The sequence below is a fragment of the Microcebus murinus genome, chromosome 7, assembly GCF_040939455.1.
Source record: "Microcebus murinus isolate Inina chromosome 7, M.murinus_Inina_mat1.0, whole genome shotgun sequence".
In the NCBI taxonomy this organism is placed as follows: domain Eukaryota; kingdom Metazoa; phylum Chordata; class Mammalia; order Primates; family Cheirogaleidae; genus Microcebus; species Microcebus murinus.
In genome coordinates this window covers 56,049,517-56,063,099 of record NC_134110.1, presented here as the reverse complement: position 1 = coordinate 56,063,099, position 13,583 = coordinate 56,049,517, and the positions used below count along the sequence as shown (strand labels likewise).

The 13,583-nt window shown below is 35.3% G+C and overlaps 1 protein-coding gene across 2 annotated transcripts in view; it reads right to left on the bottom strand.

The window, feature by feature from the left end:
• Nucleotides 1–10,845, bottom strand: part of ANGPT1 (angiopoietin 1) — a 233,513-nt gene extending 222,668 nt beyond the window's left edge. The window contains exon 1 of one of the 2 annotated variants that reach the window (XM_012786322.3): nt 10,098–10,845. In XM_012786322.3, coding sequence (XP_012641776.1) covers nt 10,098–10,394 — 297 coding nt within the window. In that variant the 5' untranslated portion in view covers nt 10,395–10,845. The remainder of the gene's footprint in view (nt 1–10,097) is intronic. The other variant, XM_012786323.3, reaches the window with a different exon arrangement.
• Nucleotides 10,846–13,583: the final 2,738 nt, after the last annotated feature.

The following is a 13,583-nucleotide window of genomic DNA, read 5'->3' as shown; positions in this document are numbered from 1 at the left end:
AAAATCCATGGCAGAACTCACTGTCATCCCTTATGGAACAGTCCTCCTGACACTGCTAGAGTCCAGTGGCCCCTCACTATGTCCCATTAAAAGGACAGTCACTTATCTCTTTGTTCATTTGCCCTCCCTCCTGTCTACTCTCTTTGCAGCACTCCCACTCCATGGCCAGTAGGAGGAGAATCACACGCAACTTTATTAAAAACACTAACAGAGGAGAGAAGAGAAATAAAAAGGAGAGACAGGCCACAGAGGTCTCTTTGAATCCTTTTATCTTTCATAGATCGGAGGACTGCCTCACTGCCTCTGCTTTCCTGGTTTTAATCTCAGAAGTCTCTAAAGTGCAGAATAAGCAAACCAGAGTTTGAAAAATGCAAGCCACTGGGAAGCCAGAAAATTAGAACTTCCATTTCTAAAACAGTAAGAAAATTAATAATAACCTTCATATAATAATATAACTTTACATATAAAGTTATATGTAATATAACTTTCATATAATAATAACCTTCATATAAGGCCTGACATTGGAGCCTTCACTCTACAAGTACTTCAAATAGCCATTCATTATGCATCTACCAAAGAAAAAAAAAGCTTCACAGAGTTAATGGAATTAACAGTGTTTCCTTCATTTAATTGTCATCTTTCAGCGTATTGTGACATGTTGCAGCTTACATGTGATCTGGGAAAGTAGTAGAATTATTTTACCCGGTTTTAAGTAAATTAACTTTCACAACATGGATAAGTATGGTAAAAAAAAACAAACAAAAAAAAACACCAAAATACCAGCACACATGAACAAGAAAATGGGAGTTCTGAGACTCCAATTCCTGGCAAGTGCCATATACCACAAGTAAAATAAAAAATAAAGGTTAGCTAAGTAGATCGAACAAATCAGCTGGGAAATTTTGAAAATACCAAAATCTCTACTTAAAATTCAGATTTTCTCTCTCTGTCCTTAATAATTAACTCTGTTAGAAGTGAATATTATAGTTTGCAATATTAGGTAAGCATCAAACACTACACATTCCTAAATGAAAAATAGATAAATACATATTATCATACAACTGGGTAATTTAGGAATTTGACAAATTATATAATTTGCCACCAATTAGCCAAGAGTTATCTATTATCTTAACAAATTTGGGTCATGTTAAATATGGGTGGGTCTCAACATTTTAAGAGTCTATAACAACCTCCATTTATTTTTTGTAACTTACACATTGATACCTTTAATCTGCTTTCTATAAGCAGACTTGGATATTTTTACATTAGCTTGCCAACAAACATTCAAGGTATCAGGTATGTTTTGCTTCTTCCTGCCTACGAGTAGATTGGTTTGCGCAGCTTTACCTACCTAATATGTGATTATTTGAAAGTTTTATTGCAGCTGTTTTGAAACTATATTCCTTTGAACATAAAGGATGCACCTGAGAAATGTCTCTGGGAGAGGGGAGGGAGAAGAGGTCTTGGGTGGAGGCCTCCCTCCACTTCTCCTCTAGCCCCTCCATTTGCTTCTAGATGACATATTAAACTTCTGCCCACTAATCTGTTTGAAAATCTAGTTGCATTACTAAGAATTATTTAAAATTCATCAGTTCATTTATTAAAAAATATCAAACATTTACTATTAGCATTTTTAAGTTATGATATATTCAATTTATTCAACAAATCTATTAATTTATTAAATATTAAAACAACTATCATCTTAGAGATCTGTTCTTATTATTTAAAAACTAAGAAAAATTGGATATTAATGAAAAGACTAGTGATGTCAGTAATTAGGTTGCAATCCTCACCCCTCATATCTGTGCAATGAATATAAAGTTGACATGAAGACCTTCTGGGTTTGGCAAATCTTAAACTGCAATAAATAGCCACTGAACTTTAACTGTATATGAATAGTAAAAACAAGAATAGTGTTAAAATGTTTTACAAAATTCTTGGACTACCTTCAACTGTTAAGAGAGGAAATGTAGTTTGGGATTTTAAAATAAGTATTGGTTCTCCAGGAATGGAAAATTTCCAACAATCTTAGCATCTAGTGATATAATTCAGCTTTTAGAAATAAAATCAAGACTACTAATAAAGGGTACTCTTCCTGAAGAGTTAAGTACATGCGTCACTAAACAAGAATGTACCATCTTTCAAAATTATCATCAGCCATTTCTTCAAAATTTATAGTAAGTTTACCATTTGATACCAGTGAACTTGATGGTTTACATGTGCATATTACTAATAATTTAATATATTTACATTGCAATTGCATTTATTAATATTTCAGCTGCTGATTTACTTCAGATACATCTTGATGCCTGTGCTAATTTACATACATTTTTAGTACTTCAACACAAACTTAAGAAATACATTCCAATTTAGACCTGTAATAAGTGATCTGCATATATTATGTAATATAGGTCATAGGATAAACAAATAACATTTACCTTACTCTACACTTTCAATACTCACTGACAAAAGAAAAGATCTGCAAAAGCCTAAATGCATTATCAATGAAATTATTAGCTACCAATAAGGGTGCATCTGGCTTTGTATGTTTTACATCACTTTCTCTGTTAAAATTTACCTTTTTCTTTGTTTGATGGAAGAAACTCAGGCAATTTAGGTAGATGCCTAAGACCAAACAACCCTAAAAACCTCTCACTTTAACTATTTCTATATAATAATTAGAACAGAGTGTTCAGGTACAGACCCTAGATGTAAATAGAATCTAAATATAAAGAGAAGATAATTCACAGAGAGCCTCATTCTTTACAAACCTCTTTGATAAGAGAGGGGCACATCTTTTGTATACATTGTAAAAAGATTTAAACACTAAGATGCCCTCCCTCTTTCAGACTATGAGGCCAAAACCAAAGGGGGTTTGGAATTTCCCAACTTCACCGCAAAAGATAATCTTGTATTGGAACAAAAGTCGAGGATGACTCAGAATGTAATTAGAGTTGTGCATCTGAGCAAATGACACAATATAGCTTGTGGTATGAAAAAAGGGGGTGGTGGGGAGAAAAGAAGACGACAAGATCCAGGAAAAGGCTGCTAATGCTTCCACACAGAGACAAAGCTATGGCAGAATGAAAACAAAACCTCCTTAATTAGCAAATTATAGCATAGGGGCTAATAAAACTCTGTATTTTGTAGCTGAGCAACCCACTTGTTGCTCCTCCCCTCTCATCATCTACACAAGTGAGAACATTCTAACGTTTATATGGGAAACACATGACAGGGGAGAAAGGTTTCTAAATAGACTGAATGCAGGAGGCTGAGCTAAAGTCCCATTTCTAAGAAAAGAGAATGCTTCCAGTGTTTTGTCAACATTCTCCCTAACGCCACAACCCACAGGAGGAAGCAGGGCACATAAACCAGAGGACCCTGTGGCCCAGACTTGTTTATGCAAAGGCTGCTGATCTGTATTGCTATTCAGGTGCTTTTTCTTTTCTGACATGTATCTGCTTTGGGAATAGTTCCCTGTTCATGTCATGATGGGTAAGGGAAAGAAAAGACTTGAAATTTCCTTGCCTGTACTCTAAAATGTCACCTCACAGCATGTCAAGACACCAAGCCAAGAAATGGCTTAGTCAGGCTCTCTGCCAACTGGCATGGACCTGTAGATTACTGGGCCTCCTGGAGGGCAATCTTTTTCCCACACCACAAACCTCACAATTTACCTTGCAATGGTCCCAGTATTAATACTAATTCCTCTTGCAATAAAGTTCCGCAAACTTTTTGAAAAGGGCCGGATATTAAATATTTTAGGCTTTATGGGCCATTTGATCTCTGTTGCAACTCCTCAACTCTGCTTTCCTCAGAGGAAAGCAGCCATAGACAACACATAAACAAATGGGTGTGGCTCTTGTCCAATAAAACTTTATTTACAAATGCAGAGACAATGTAAAAAGGAATGGGTGTGGTTGCTTTCCATTAAAACTTTATTTACAAACACAGGTGGCAGGAAGGATTTGGCCCAATGGCCATAATTTGCTGACTCTTGCTAGAGAGGATGGAAATTCAGAATTATTAATACAAATTTCTACTATTACATAGTTAAAAGGGTAATGTATGGAATATCGTTGAGTCTCATTTTCACATATATTTAATTATAGTCTAAATCTGCCCATGGACTACATTAATTTCTCTAATCATAAAAAAAAAATAGTATTCTCTGCCAACTATGTTCTAGGCATTGTGCTAGAAAAGTCAATCTGCTACCAAAAATAATAAATAATATAAATAAAAACTGGTGAACAAGACAGGTACAGGGTTTACCTCATAGAGCATAGTGTATGTGAGAATACAGAGTCACTCATTTTGCAACATTTATTGAGGTTGTACTATGAGCCATGTAGTCTTCTAGGTGTACAGTGCACCACATCAACAAGATAGACAAGGACCCTACTCTAGTGAAGTTTGTATTCTTAGTAGGGGGAGACAGAATAAACAATCTGACAAACAATGAGGAGTGTAACATCTCATGGTGGTAAATGCCATGAAGAAATAAAACAATATAATATGATAGGAAATCACTAAGCAAAGTGGGGAAGGTGGTAGGTAATGGCGCTTAGAGAAGACTTTCTGAGAAGACTTCTAAGTAAAACACTGGAAGATCTGAATGAAGAGAAAGAATTATCCATATCAAGATCCCAGGGAAGAACTTTCCAAGATAAATAAACAGCTTATAAAGTCCCAGAGGCAGGAATGAGCTTGTCTGTTGGGGAAACAAGAAGGCCAAAGTCATTTGAGTGTCTGCAATGTCCTTTGAAGGTAGTAAATGATGAGGCCAGAGAGGGGCGTGGGGGCAGATCATACACGTCTTCGGGGTAAGAAATTCAGATTTTATTCTTATATAACGAGACACTGTAGGAGGACTTTAAAGGAAGAAAATGACCCTCATTTAAAGTACATTAAACCAATAATTTCACCATCAGATGAGTGCTATTCAAAAAAAATTCAAAGTCGGGATGAGGAAAGACTCCAAACACCCATAGAAAAGGATCCACTGGCTGTCTCAAAACATGAGATCCATCAATGAAGACAGTTTAGGGCGAAGCTTGCCAAAGGCTGTTATAATTCTAATTGCCTAGCTTCTGGGACTGAAAAGGTTTATATTCCTTATTGGATCTTTTGATTCTAAAATGTAACAAGCAAATAATAATACCTAACTATTGGTTGAAAAGTTAACACAGATTCTGATGGCTCCTACTTGGCTTGAAAATCACAGTGTATTCTTCAAATGAAGTTGGTGGGGACATTTCTACAGCTTGATTTAAAAGACAGTTATTCCTTTAACATTTCTTGGCAATTGCCATTTATCCCAATCTCTGTGCATAAATTATGTGTGTATATTTCTTCAAGTTTAGTGACAAATTATTAAAAACATATTTATTAACTGTCTACACATTTCATACCTGTGAAAATAATATAAAAGAGCATCCACACTGACATAGTATTTCACAGTCACCTCTAGCCACCAAAACAACAATACACAGGTGAGAAGTGAGTTCTAGTTACATACATATATATATATATACATATATATATATATATACACATATGCACATATTATATATGAATATATGCCATAAATGTATGCAGTTAATGGCTCCCTACTGGTCTGAAAATACTAAATTCTTGTGCTTATGGAAGTACAAAGAATTCTTGTACAAAGGAAGATCTAGCTGACCTTCAAGTAAGCTGGCACTAACATTTAAGCAAATTTTTAGCATCTTTAAGTAGTTACAAGGTCCCTTAATTTGTTTTATTTTATACTCAGCTCCACACAATGGAGCATTTGATTTTTAAAAATACTTTTTATTATGATGATAACAGAGATATTTACTCAGACACTTAATAAACATGTTCAGAAATATAAAGATGGATAAGGGACATTCACTATACTTGATGAAGTCACAGTCTAGGTAAAAAACAGACCCATAAACAAATAATTAAAACAACCACCACCACAGCAAAATAGAAGTACAGTGCTAAACACAGTACAGGCAATGTACTAGGATGATACTGAAGAACAGCCTGAGAGGAGAAGTAGAGTGTGAGTAGATTTCCTGGAGAAACTGGCCACAAAGCTGATCCTTAAAGAATAATTAAGAGGACAAAATAGAGTGAATATAGAAGTTTTTGAGATCTCAGATCATTGGCTAAAAATGATTTGAATACTTAATACTCTCCTGCTCTGGACCCAATATTGTTTTAATTCATATTATGATAAAAATAACCATAGAGTGTAGTCCTTGCCTATATCACAACTTACAATCTATTTAGGAAGTAAGGCATATACCCCAAACAAAGTGTTAATGGTGGACAGTAAAGTATAGATTACAATAGCTAATGCATTCATTTATTCATTTAACAAACATTTTTGTATATCATTTTGTATATATATGCCATATACTATTCTAGGCCTTGGGGATATGGCAGTGGACAAACACTCAAGGTCACTGGCCTCATGGAGGTGACATTCTAGTGGATGTTAATATATGTAATATATGAGTTTAAAAATCAATATCAATGTGTTTCAGGTAATAGCATCCCAAATCTTAACTGTGTGAAGCAACGAATATAATATGCAAATAGAGGATGTCCTTAGTCAAAAAATGCTGTCAATAGAAAAACTTAGCCAAACATTCCAATAAAAGATTTTCAATTCTTAAAATATTTTGTATGTTAATTCACAACTACAGTTTCCACTAATAATCAATGTTAACTATTAATAATATCTAATATTTATAGTAGATAGATTCTCATTCTCTGTTACAAGGCATATTTTTTACTCAATTTACTTATACTTTCAACCAAAAAAAAAAAAAAAAGGGCATCATTGGGCAAAAACAAAACAGACCTTCTAAGGATTCCCCAAATCCTAGAATACTATATATATTTAAATCTAAATCTTTTAAATGTACATCTTTATGAACTTTTGAGATGTGGGAGACAGAAAACAATAGTTTAAGAAGCACAGGATGGGGGCTAGATGTTAGCCAGTACATTTCTCTGTCATAGGAAGGTAGGAAGGGATTTAAGAAAGTAGAGAAGACACAAAAGACCAGTTGTATTTATTTGTACTTACCCAAGATCTGGTCACCCTCAGGTATTTGGTATGACTTGTCAAATAATTCTAAAAAGAGCTATATGATAGAAAAGAGTCAAACCCAGACACATACCCAGGTGTTTTATCCAGTAAAACTATGATATTGGGCATGGTATGTAGACTACTCCTCCTCGTCTGATAAGTCAGGATGATGCTATCAACCTACCTCATATTGATCAACAAGTTATCATAGAAAATTGAATTAAATCCAACACATCGAGAAATCAGTGCCATAATAGTTCCAGTACTTCTGGTGACCAAGAAATCATTTGTTGCCTTGCATACCGTACCTTGCTTCTCATCCTGTTCACTTGCAAGAACCAGAAAAGCTGAGGAATGAGGTTTGAGAGTGTAAGTTGCAGAAAGTTACTTCTAGTGAAGGCCAGTGCCTTGTGAAGAATGTTAAAAAGACTCCAGTTTACCAATCTCCAGGGAAGGGAACGGATTAACATAATTATCATCTAGCTTCAACCAGCGTTGATAACACACATTTATTCTGCATCAAAAACTTTCCTGACAGTGATGCCATGAGCTGCATAATAATCACTGTGCTTTAATTAATTACTTTGTTGTATAAATGGATGAATTAATTTCATTTACATACCCCAGTAACCTCAGTTTCTGCAGTGGATTGCTTCTTCCTATAGCAACTATTTGGAATCAAAATACAAGTAGTACAAATTGCAGTATTAAGCATGACAAATGGTTACAGTATAAAGATTTCCATTTCAATTATCAAAATAAAAATATCACATGAAGTTTAGAATTTGGAGTGACGAAAACCTCTAATTCCTTCTAATTAAGGGAAACTATGAGAGCCTTTAGCAAGTTCTCTGCTCAATAGGTTTATTTGGTTTCTTGATCCTCCAACCAATCACATTAACGATGACAAAAGATATGCAAATTTAAACTGACAATAGTCAAGCCAAACTGCTCTGACTCATACCAACAGGGACATTTTCAGCATATATTCAGCTTAATTTTCACACTTGAAAGGGTCAATGTAACAAAAGAACATTTTAATAGTTATTCTTGGCTATAATCTGAAAGCTATCCCATAATCATTGACCAAAAACAATACAAACAAGAATCAAATTTATTTCACAAAATAAATTAACATATGAAACATGTACATGATTTAAGTCCAGCAGAATTGTGTGTTTACCCTGTCACTGTTGAATAATTGCATAGCAACAAAAAATATGCATTACTATGTTTGAGTTACTATTTTGATTATATGTTTTAAGCAAACAAAACATTACATTTTTGGTAGAATAGGTCATTCAGGAAAATTTGGGATTAAACATCCTTCCCCATTCCCCTCAAAGAATCCAGACTAATTCATAATGATTGAATTCTCATTAAAAATATATGGATGGTATAATGAAAATAATAAACTATTTAACTAAATTCATTTGTTTACTATGGGAATAAGTTTTATAAAAGGAAAAAAAAAAAAAAACAGATATCCTATTTTAAAGTACTACCATAAGTAGTACCTGAAACTTAAGCTACAATTTTCAAAAAACTACAGAATTTCATTTGCTTTCTATTCTTCTGCCTACCTATCAATAACCTATAACAGATCTGTGGTAATAGAAAGACCAACTACAATTCCAATTTTGGAAACTGCGGAACTACTAAGTTCCAGTTAATATAGCAAATAAAATAACAGTGATCTTAGTTCAGTCCCTAGTGGACAAAAGTAGAATAACTATTACTTGGCATGATTCAGCAGGCGGTGACCTAAGTGAGAGTGACCACACAGGAACAAAAAAGAACATTTGTCCTTTCCCTATCTTTTATCTTCCTAAAGGGTTTGGTTGGTTAACAGACTAACTTAAAGAAGCCTAATTACATTCCTAACTATATGCACCAAGTGAATCTATTAGTTAAGGTCTTGAGGGAAAAGATTTTCACAAACAAGGACATTGCCTCCCTTCTAGTAGCAGAGTCAGTTGAATACAGTTATTATCTGCTGCTTATCTGTTACAGAATTAAAGGGATAACAAAGAGAGAATGGACTGCAGAAATGTGTTCATAATATAATAGGCATATCTTCAACAAAAACTTTTAAATTATTTATAGATAAATAGCTGAATAAAATGTTCAATTTGATTTATTTAAATTGGGATTAAATGCATACTCAACATTAACACTTATCAAGTGACATGGCTACTTAGACTCCCCAGGTACTGTTCTCTCTAACTACCATGTCCTGAGAAAGGAGATATTTCAGGAATATGGCAGAGCCCACAAGTTACATTCAGCCCAAATCCGCAGGTGCATGTCCTCCTGAATGAAGGAGCCAGCACTGGCTCTATTTCTCCTCTCATAGTGGGCAAACCCTTTTCCTGTAAGTTAACATTAAAATTCATCTTCTTTATTTTTTCTCAAGGACAGAAGATGTGTATGACGAATCAGTCCTCTACTATGCTATAACTTGCTGAAATTAACAGTTCCCTTTACTGACATACACAATTTCTCTACCCACCCAAATATTATAGTTTATATTTATTCTCACTTCATGTTAATTTGACAAAAGGTTGAAAAAATATTTTGTGATGATTTTCCATCCTAGCTATAAAAATTTCCTGTTGCAGAAGATTTGATCTTAAATTGGTATTGTCATTATTATTTTCTTTTTTTCACTAACTTGCTTAATATGTACATGCTTTCTTTTTTAAAGTTGAGTTTTGATAAGCAGAATATTCAAGCTTCAAAAAAGAGAAAACTAGAAATGTCATAAAATTTGCCAGTGCTAGATACACAAATGGAGTGCTATCATACATTCATAGGTTTGCACAAGCCTAAAAACGTTGGCTTACCAAAGAAGTCAAACTGAGAAAGCAGTTTTGCATTTGCAAACACTGCCCCCCTGGAGCAAAAGGTAAACATACAAATGCCCTCTAAGGAACTCTAAGTTAGCTGCAGTGCAAGAACGGAAAAGGCTCCGTGCAATTAGAAACTGAAAGCAATGACTTACTTTTTGCAGCCACTGAGTATAATTTTCCATCACATGCTCCAGATGTTGAAGTTTCTGGGAAGAGAAATCCGGTTCCACGTGTGGAGCATCTCTCTGCAGGGCATTTGTGTTGTACTGGTCTGTCGTACTCTCACGACAGTTCCCATCGTGTTCTGGAAGAATGAAAGTGTAGGCACATTGCCCATGTTGAATCCGGTTGTATCTTCTCCCACCGTTTTCTGGACTTCGGCGCTGGTTGCTGCACCCTATGTGAGTCAGAATGGCAGCGAGGAAAGCAAAGGAAAGGAAAACTGTCATTGTACTGCCCGCACTCTGCTTCCGTGCCTCTCGCAAAACTTGCTCCTTTCTTCTGACCTTTAAACTAGTTCTTTATTTCAGGTAAAACGGCTTGTTTGTTTGACTTTTTCCCCCTCAAAGAAAGCGTTTGAAGAAGAATCATAGAAAACTAGCCATTTGTTAGCTTTGTTCTAAAATGTTATTTTTTTTATTTCACTGTAATTGTAGTTTCCTTCGTTAAAACTTGAGATATTTATTGCATAGTAGCTGAGATTTATTGTTTCCTTTCTGTGTAACCGTTCAGCTTGGAGCCTGCCTGAGTCAGCTGCGTGTACATATTCTAGACCCTTTCCTCTACCCTATCTGCTGCAGATCTGCTATTTTCTCCCAGACCTCAGTGAGTTTTATTAAGGTTGCACATCCAAGCCAAGCTGGAAGCAGGCAGCCTTTCACAAGATGACTTGACAGGAATGCATGAGTGTGCCCCTATGCGAAGGATTGCTGATGGCTTAGGGCGGCGGGATCGTCTTACAAATTGGCTAGATGCGCATGACCTCGATCATGTATGGCCCTCCCGCCGCCCCTTTGGCAGACAATTGCCTTGAGCCTTTAGCAGATTCATGGAAAATCAATAAATAGAGCAGTCCACCTTAATACACGTTTGGTGTGCATGCTGACCTACTAAAATCCAGCAAACTAGCAGAATGTTTTCAAAGTCACTATTTAATTGAGGAACCCTAAGAAGAAAATTGGCATAATGTCCAATAAAATTATTTTTGAGAGTGAATGATAAATCTTCAAAAATTATTTTTGATAAATTTCTTCAAAAAATTTAATCTTGACTTTAAGGAAAAATATATTAAAACCATTTTTAGAGATGGTATTCTTTCACTGTATTCACTTAGACTTTTAAGAGTTAGAAAAAATAATCAGAGAGGATAAAATTAGCAAGAAAATTACCTTAATTTGTCATTCACAGCAATATAGCATATGGATGTTAAATAGAATTATCCAGGTACCTTTTAGGATATAGATCTTAAATGAAACTGGTGCCCTGATCAGAATGCAGCTCTTCATGTTCTGTGTATATAAACTGAGCAACTTCCCTACAAAAACAATGTGGTTACGATTTAAAACAGTGGCCTCAGAATTATTAATTCCTGTGGTGCATCCTAATCATACATTTCACAAGAACCTCTTTAGTATTGCTATGGCTATCTTTAACACTGGTGTGGAAGTTCCATATAAATCCTCCTGTGGCTGCATAGACAAACCATCTGAGAACAACCATATACCAGGTGTGCCAACAGCCGGCAATGTGCTGTACAGCAGACATCTATGTGGTTCTAATAAGACAGAAGGAAAAATGATCAGAAGGTGATTTCCTTTAAGCACAGTATAAACATTTGAACAAAGGGACCACCAAAATATAAAGAACAGGTGATAATTACAGAACTTAGGGTACAGGTTTGAGATCTTTACTAGATGTGTGCAGAAAACATGAATTATAAGCAGGAGTTTTCATCAGGAACTGGAGAGATTTTAGGCAATGGAGCCTCTCAACTGCAGACATAGTGTAAAAACAGAAGCCACAGATGTCATCCCCCATGTCCTGGAATGGGAGCAGGGCAGTGGGTGACGGTCAGTAGTGGTTAGAGATGGACGTTTAGGGAGAAGTTAGAGGAGAGGTCAAAACAAATTCCAGAAAGATTGTGATTTACTTGAGGGGAAAAAAAACGTGCAGAGATGCATCAGCTCTTTCTACACCAAATAAAAAATTTCTGATTGGACAGATATGGAAGCAAATTATGCCAAACAAAGCAAAAAAAAAAATTCTTTAAACCACTTTTGCAGCCTCCTCTTATACTATTGCATGTCTCCCTGTTGAGTGATATGTCACTTCTGTGTAACAATAATAATGACACTTATTGAGAGCTTACTACTTGCTTGGTTAAGCACCACACACTATCTCATTTAATCATTACAACAAACCTAAGACATGAGTATTATGTTTAACCTCATTTTATCAATGGGAAAACTGAGTCACAGAAAGGCTACCTGGTCATAATTCACATAGCTAGCAAGTGATGATGCCAGTATGTGAACTCAGGCAAACTGACTCAGAGCCTATGTTTCTAACCACCAGGCCAGCCTGTCTTTGAAAAATTTCTGCAAGGAATAAAAGCAATTTCTAAAGGTCTCCAGATATGTTGATTTACAGTCCTAAAACAGAGTGAGTGATGGTACCTAGGAAAAAAAGGGTACTGAAAGCCCGTTTACACCTCCAACGTGATTTAATCCTTTCCCTCCACACATGCACACACACACACAAAGAGACAGGTAACCCATACACCACAGTCACAAGGATTAAGTGGACTGGCAAAGCACAGATTGTCTAAGAACACTTTCCAACATTGCTGGATTTGAAAATTATCCATGGAAAGAAGAGAGTCCAAAACTGACACCTATAAGTATTTTTTTAAGAACTAAATACAGCAGAAAACTGGCAGAAGACTAATAGATGAAGGGTAAGGTCTCCATTAAAGTGCTCCTGTGTTTTCAAATAGCCGAGACTGTTAAAAATATGTTCCTCCACTTATGTGTCTGTATGTGTCTATGTGTGCTTGTCCACATGAATTCTTCCAACTTGAATAAATGAAAAGAAGGAATACATAATTTCTTGAGGGAAAAGTAGACAATTAAGAAGAAGGCTGAACTGCAAGTTTAAAAAAGAGAGCTGGGGGTGGGGGAAGAGGAGGGGAGAAAGAGAGAGGAAAAAAAGATAGAAACTAATTATTTTTTTTCCAGAAAAACAAAAACAACCAGAAATCATAACACTGGAAGTACTGGTGTCAATCAGGAAAAAAATGACTGAAGATCAGTCTTAAGTAATTAGAAAACAGAAATGTGCAAAATTGATCCTATGTTTTTAGAACTCCAGCTGAGAGACAGTAGATACATTTAAGGATCTTTACACACTCAAGATAATATGCTTTCAGGGCCATGAACTTAAAAGATAACCACACTCTTGGTGGTTGCTGGTTATTCAGAAATGGTGCACAATTTATAAGATGTTAAAATTTAGGGAACACTATGAAGAACAGGCCAATGTTTTATTAAAAAATTCTTCCACCACACCTCTAAAAAAGGTAAAAAATTTCTAAAAACACTAAATAATTCTATTCAATTGAATTCTGAGGTAGCTTGATC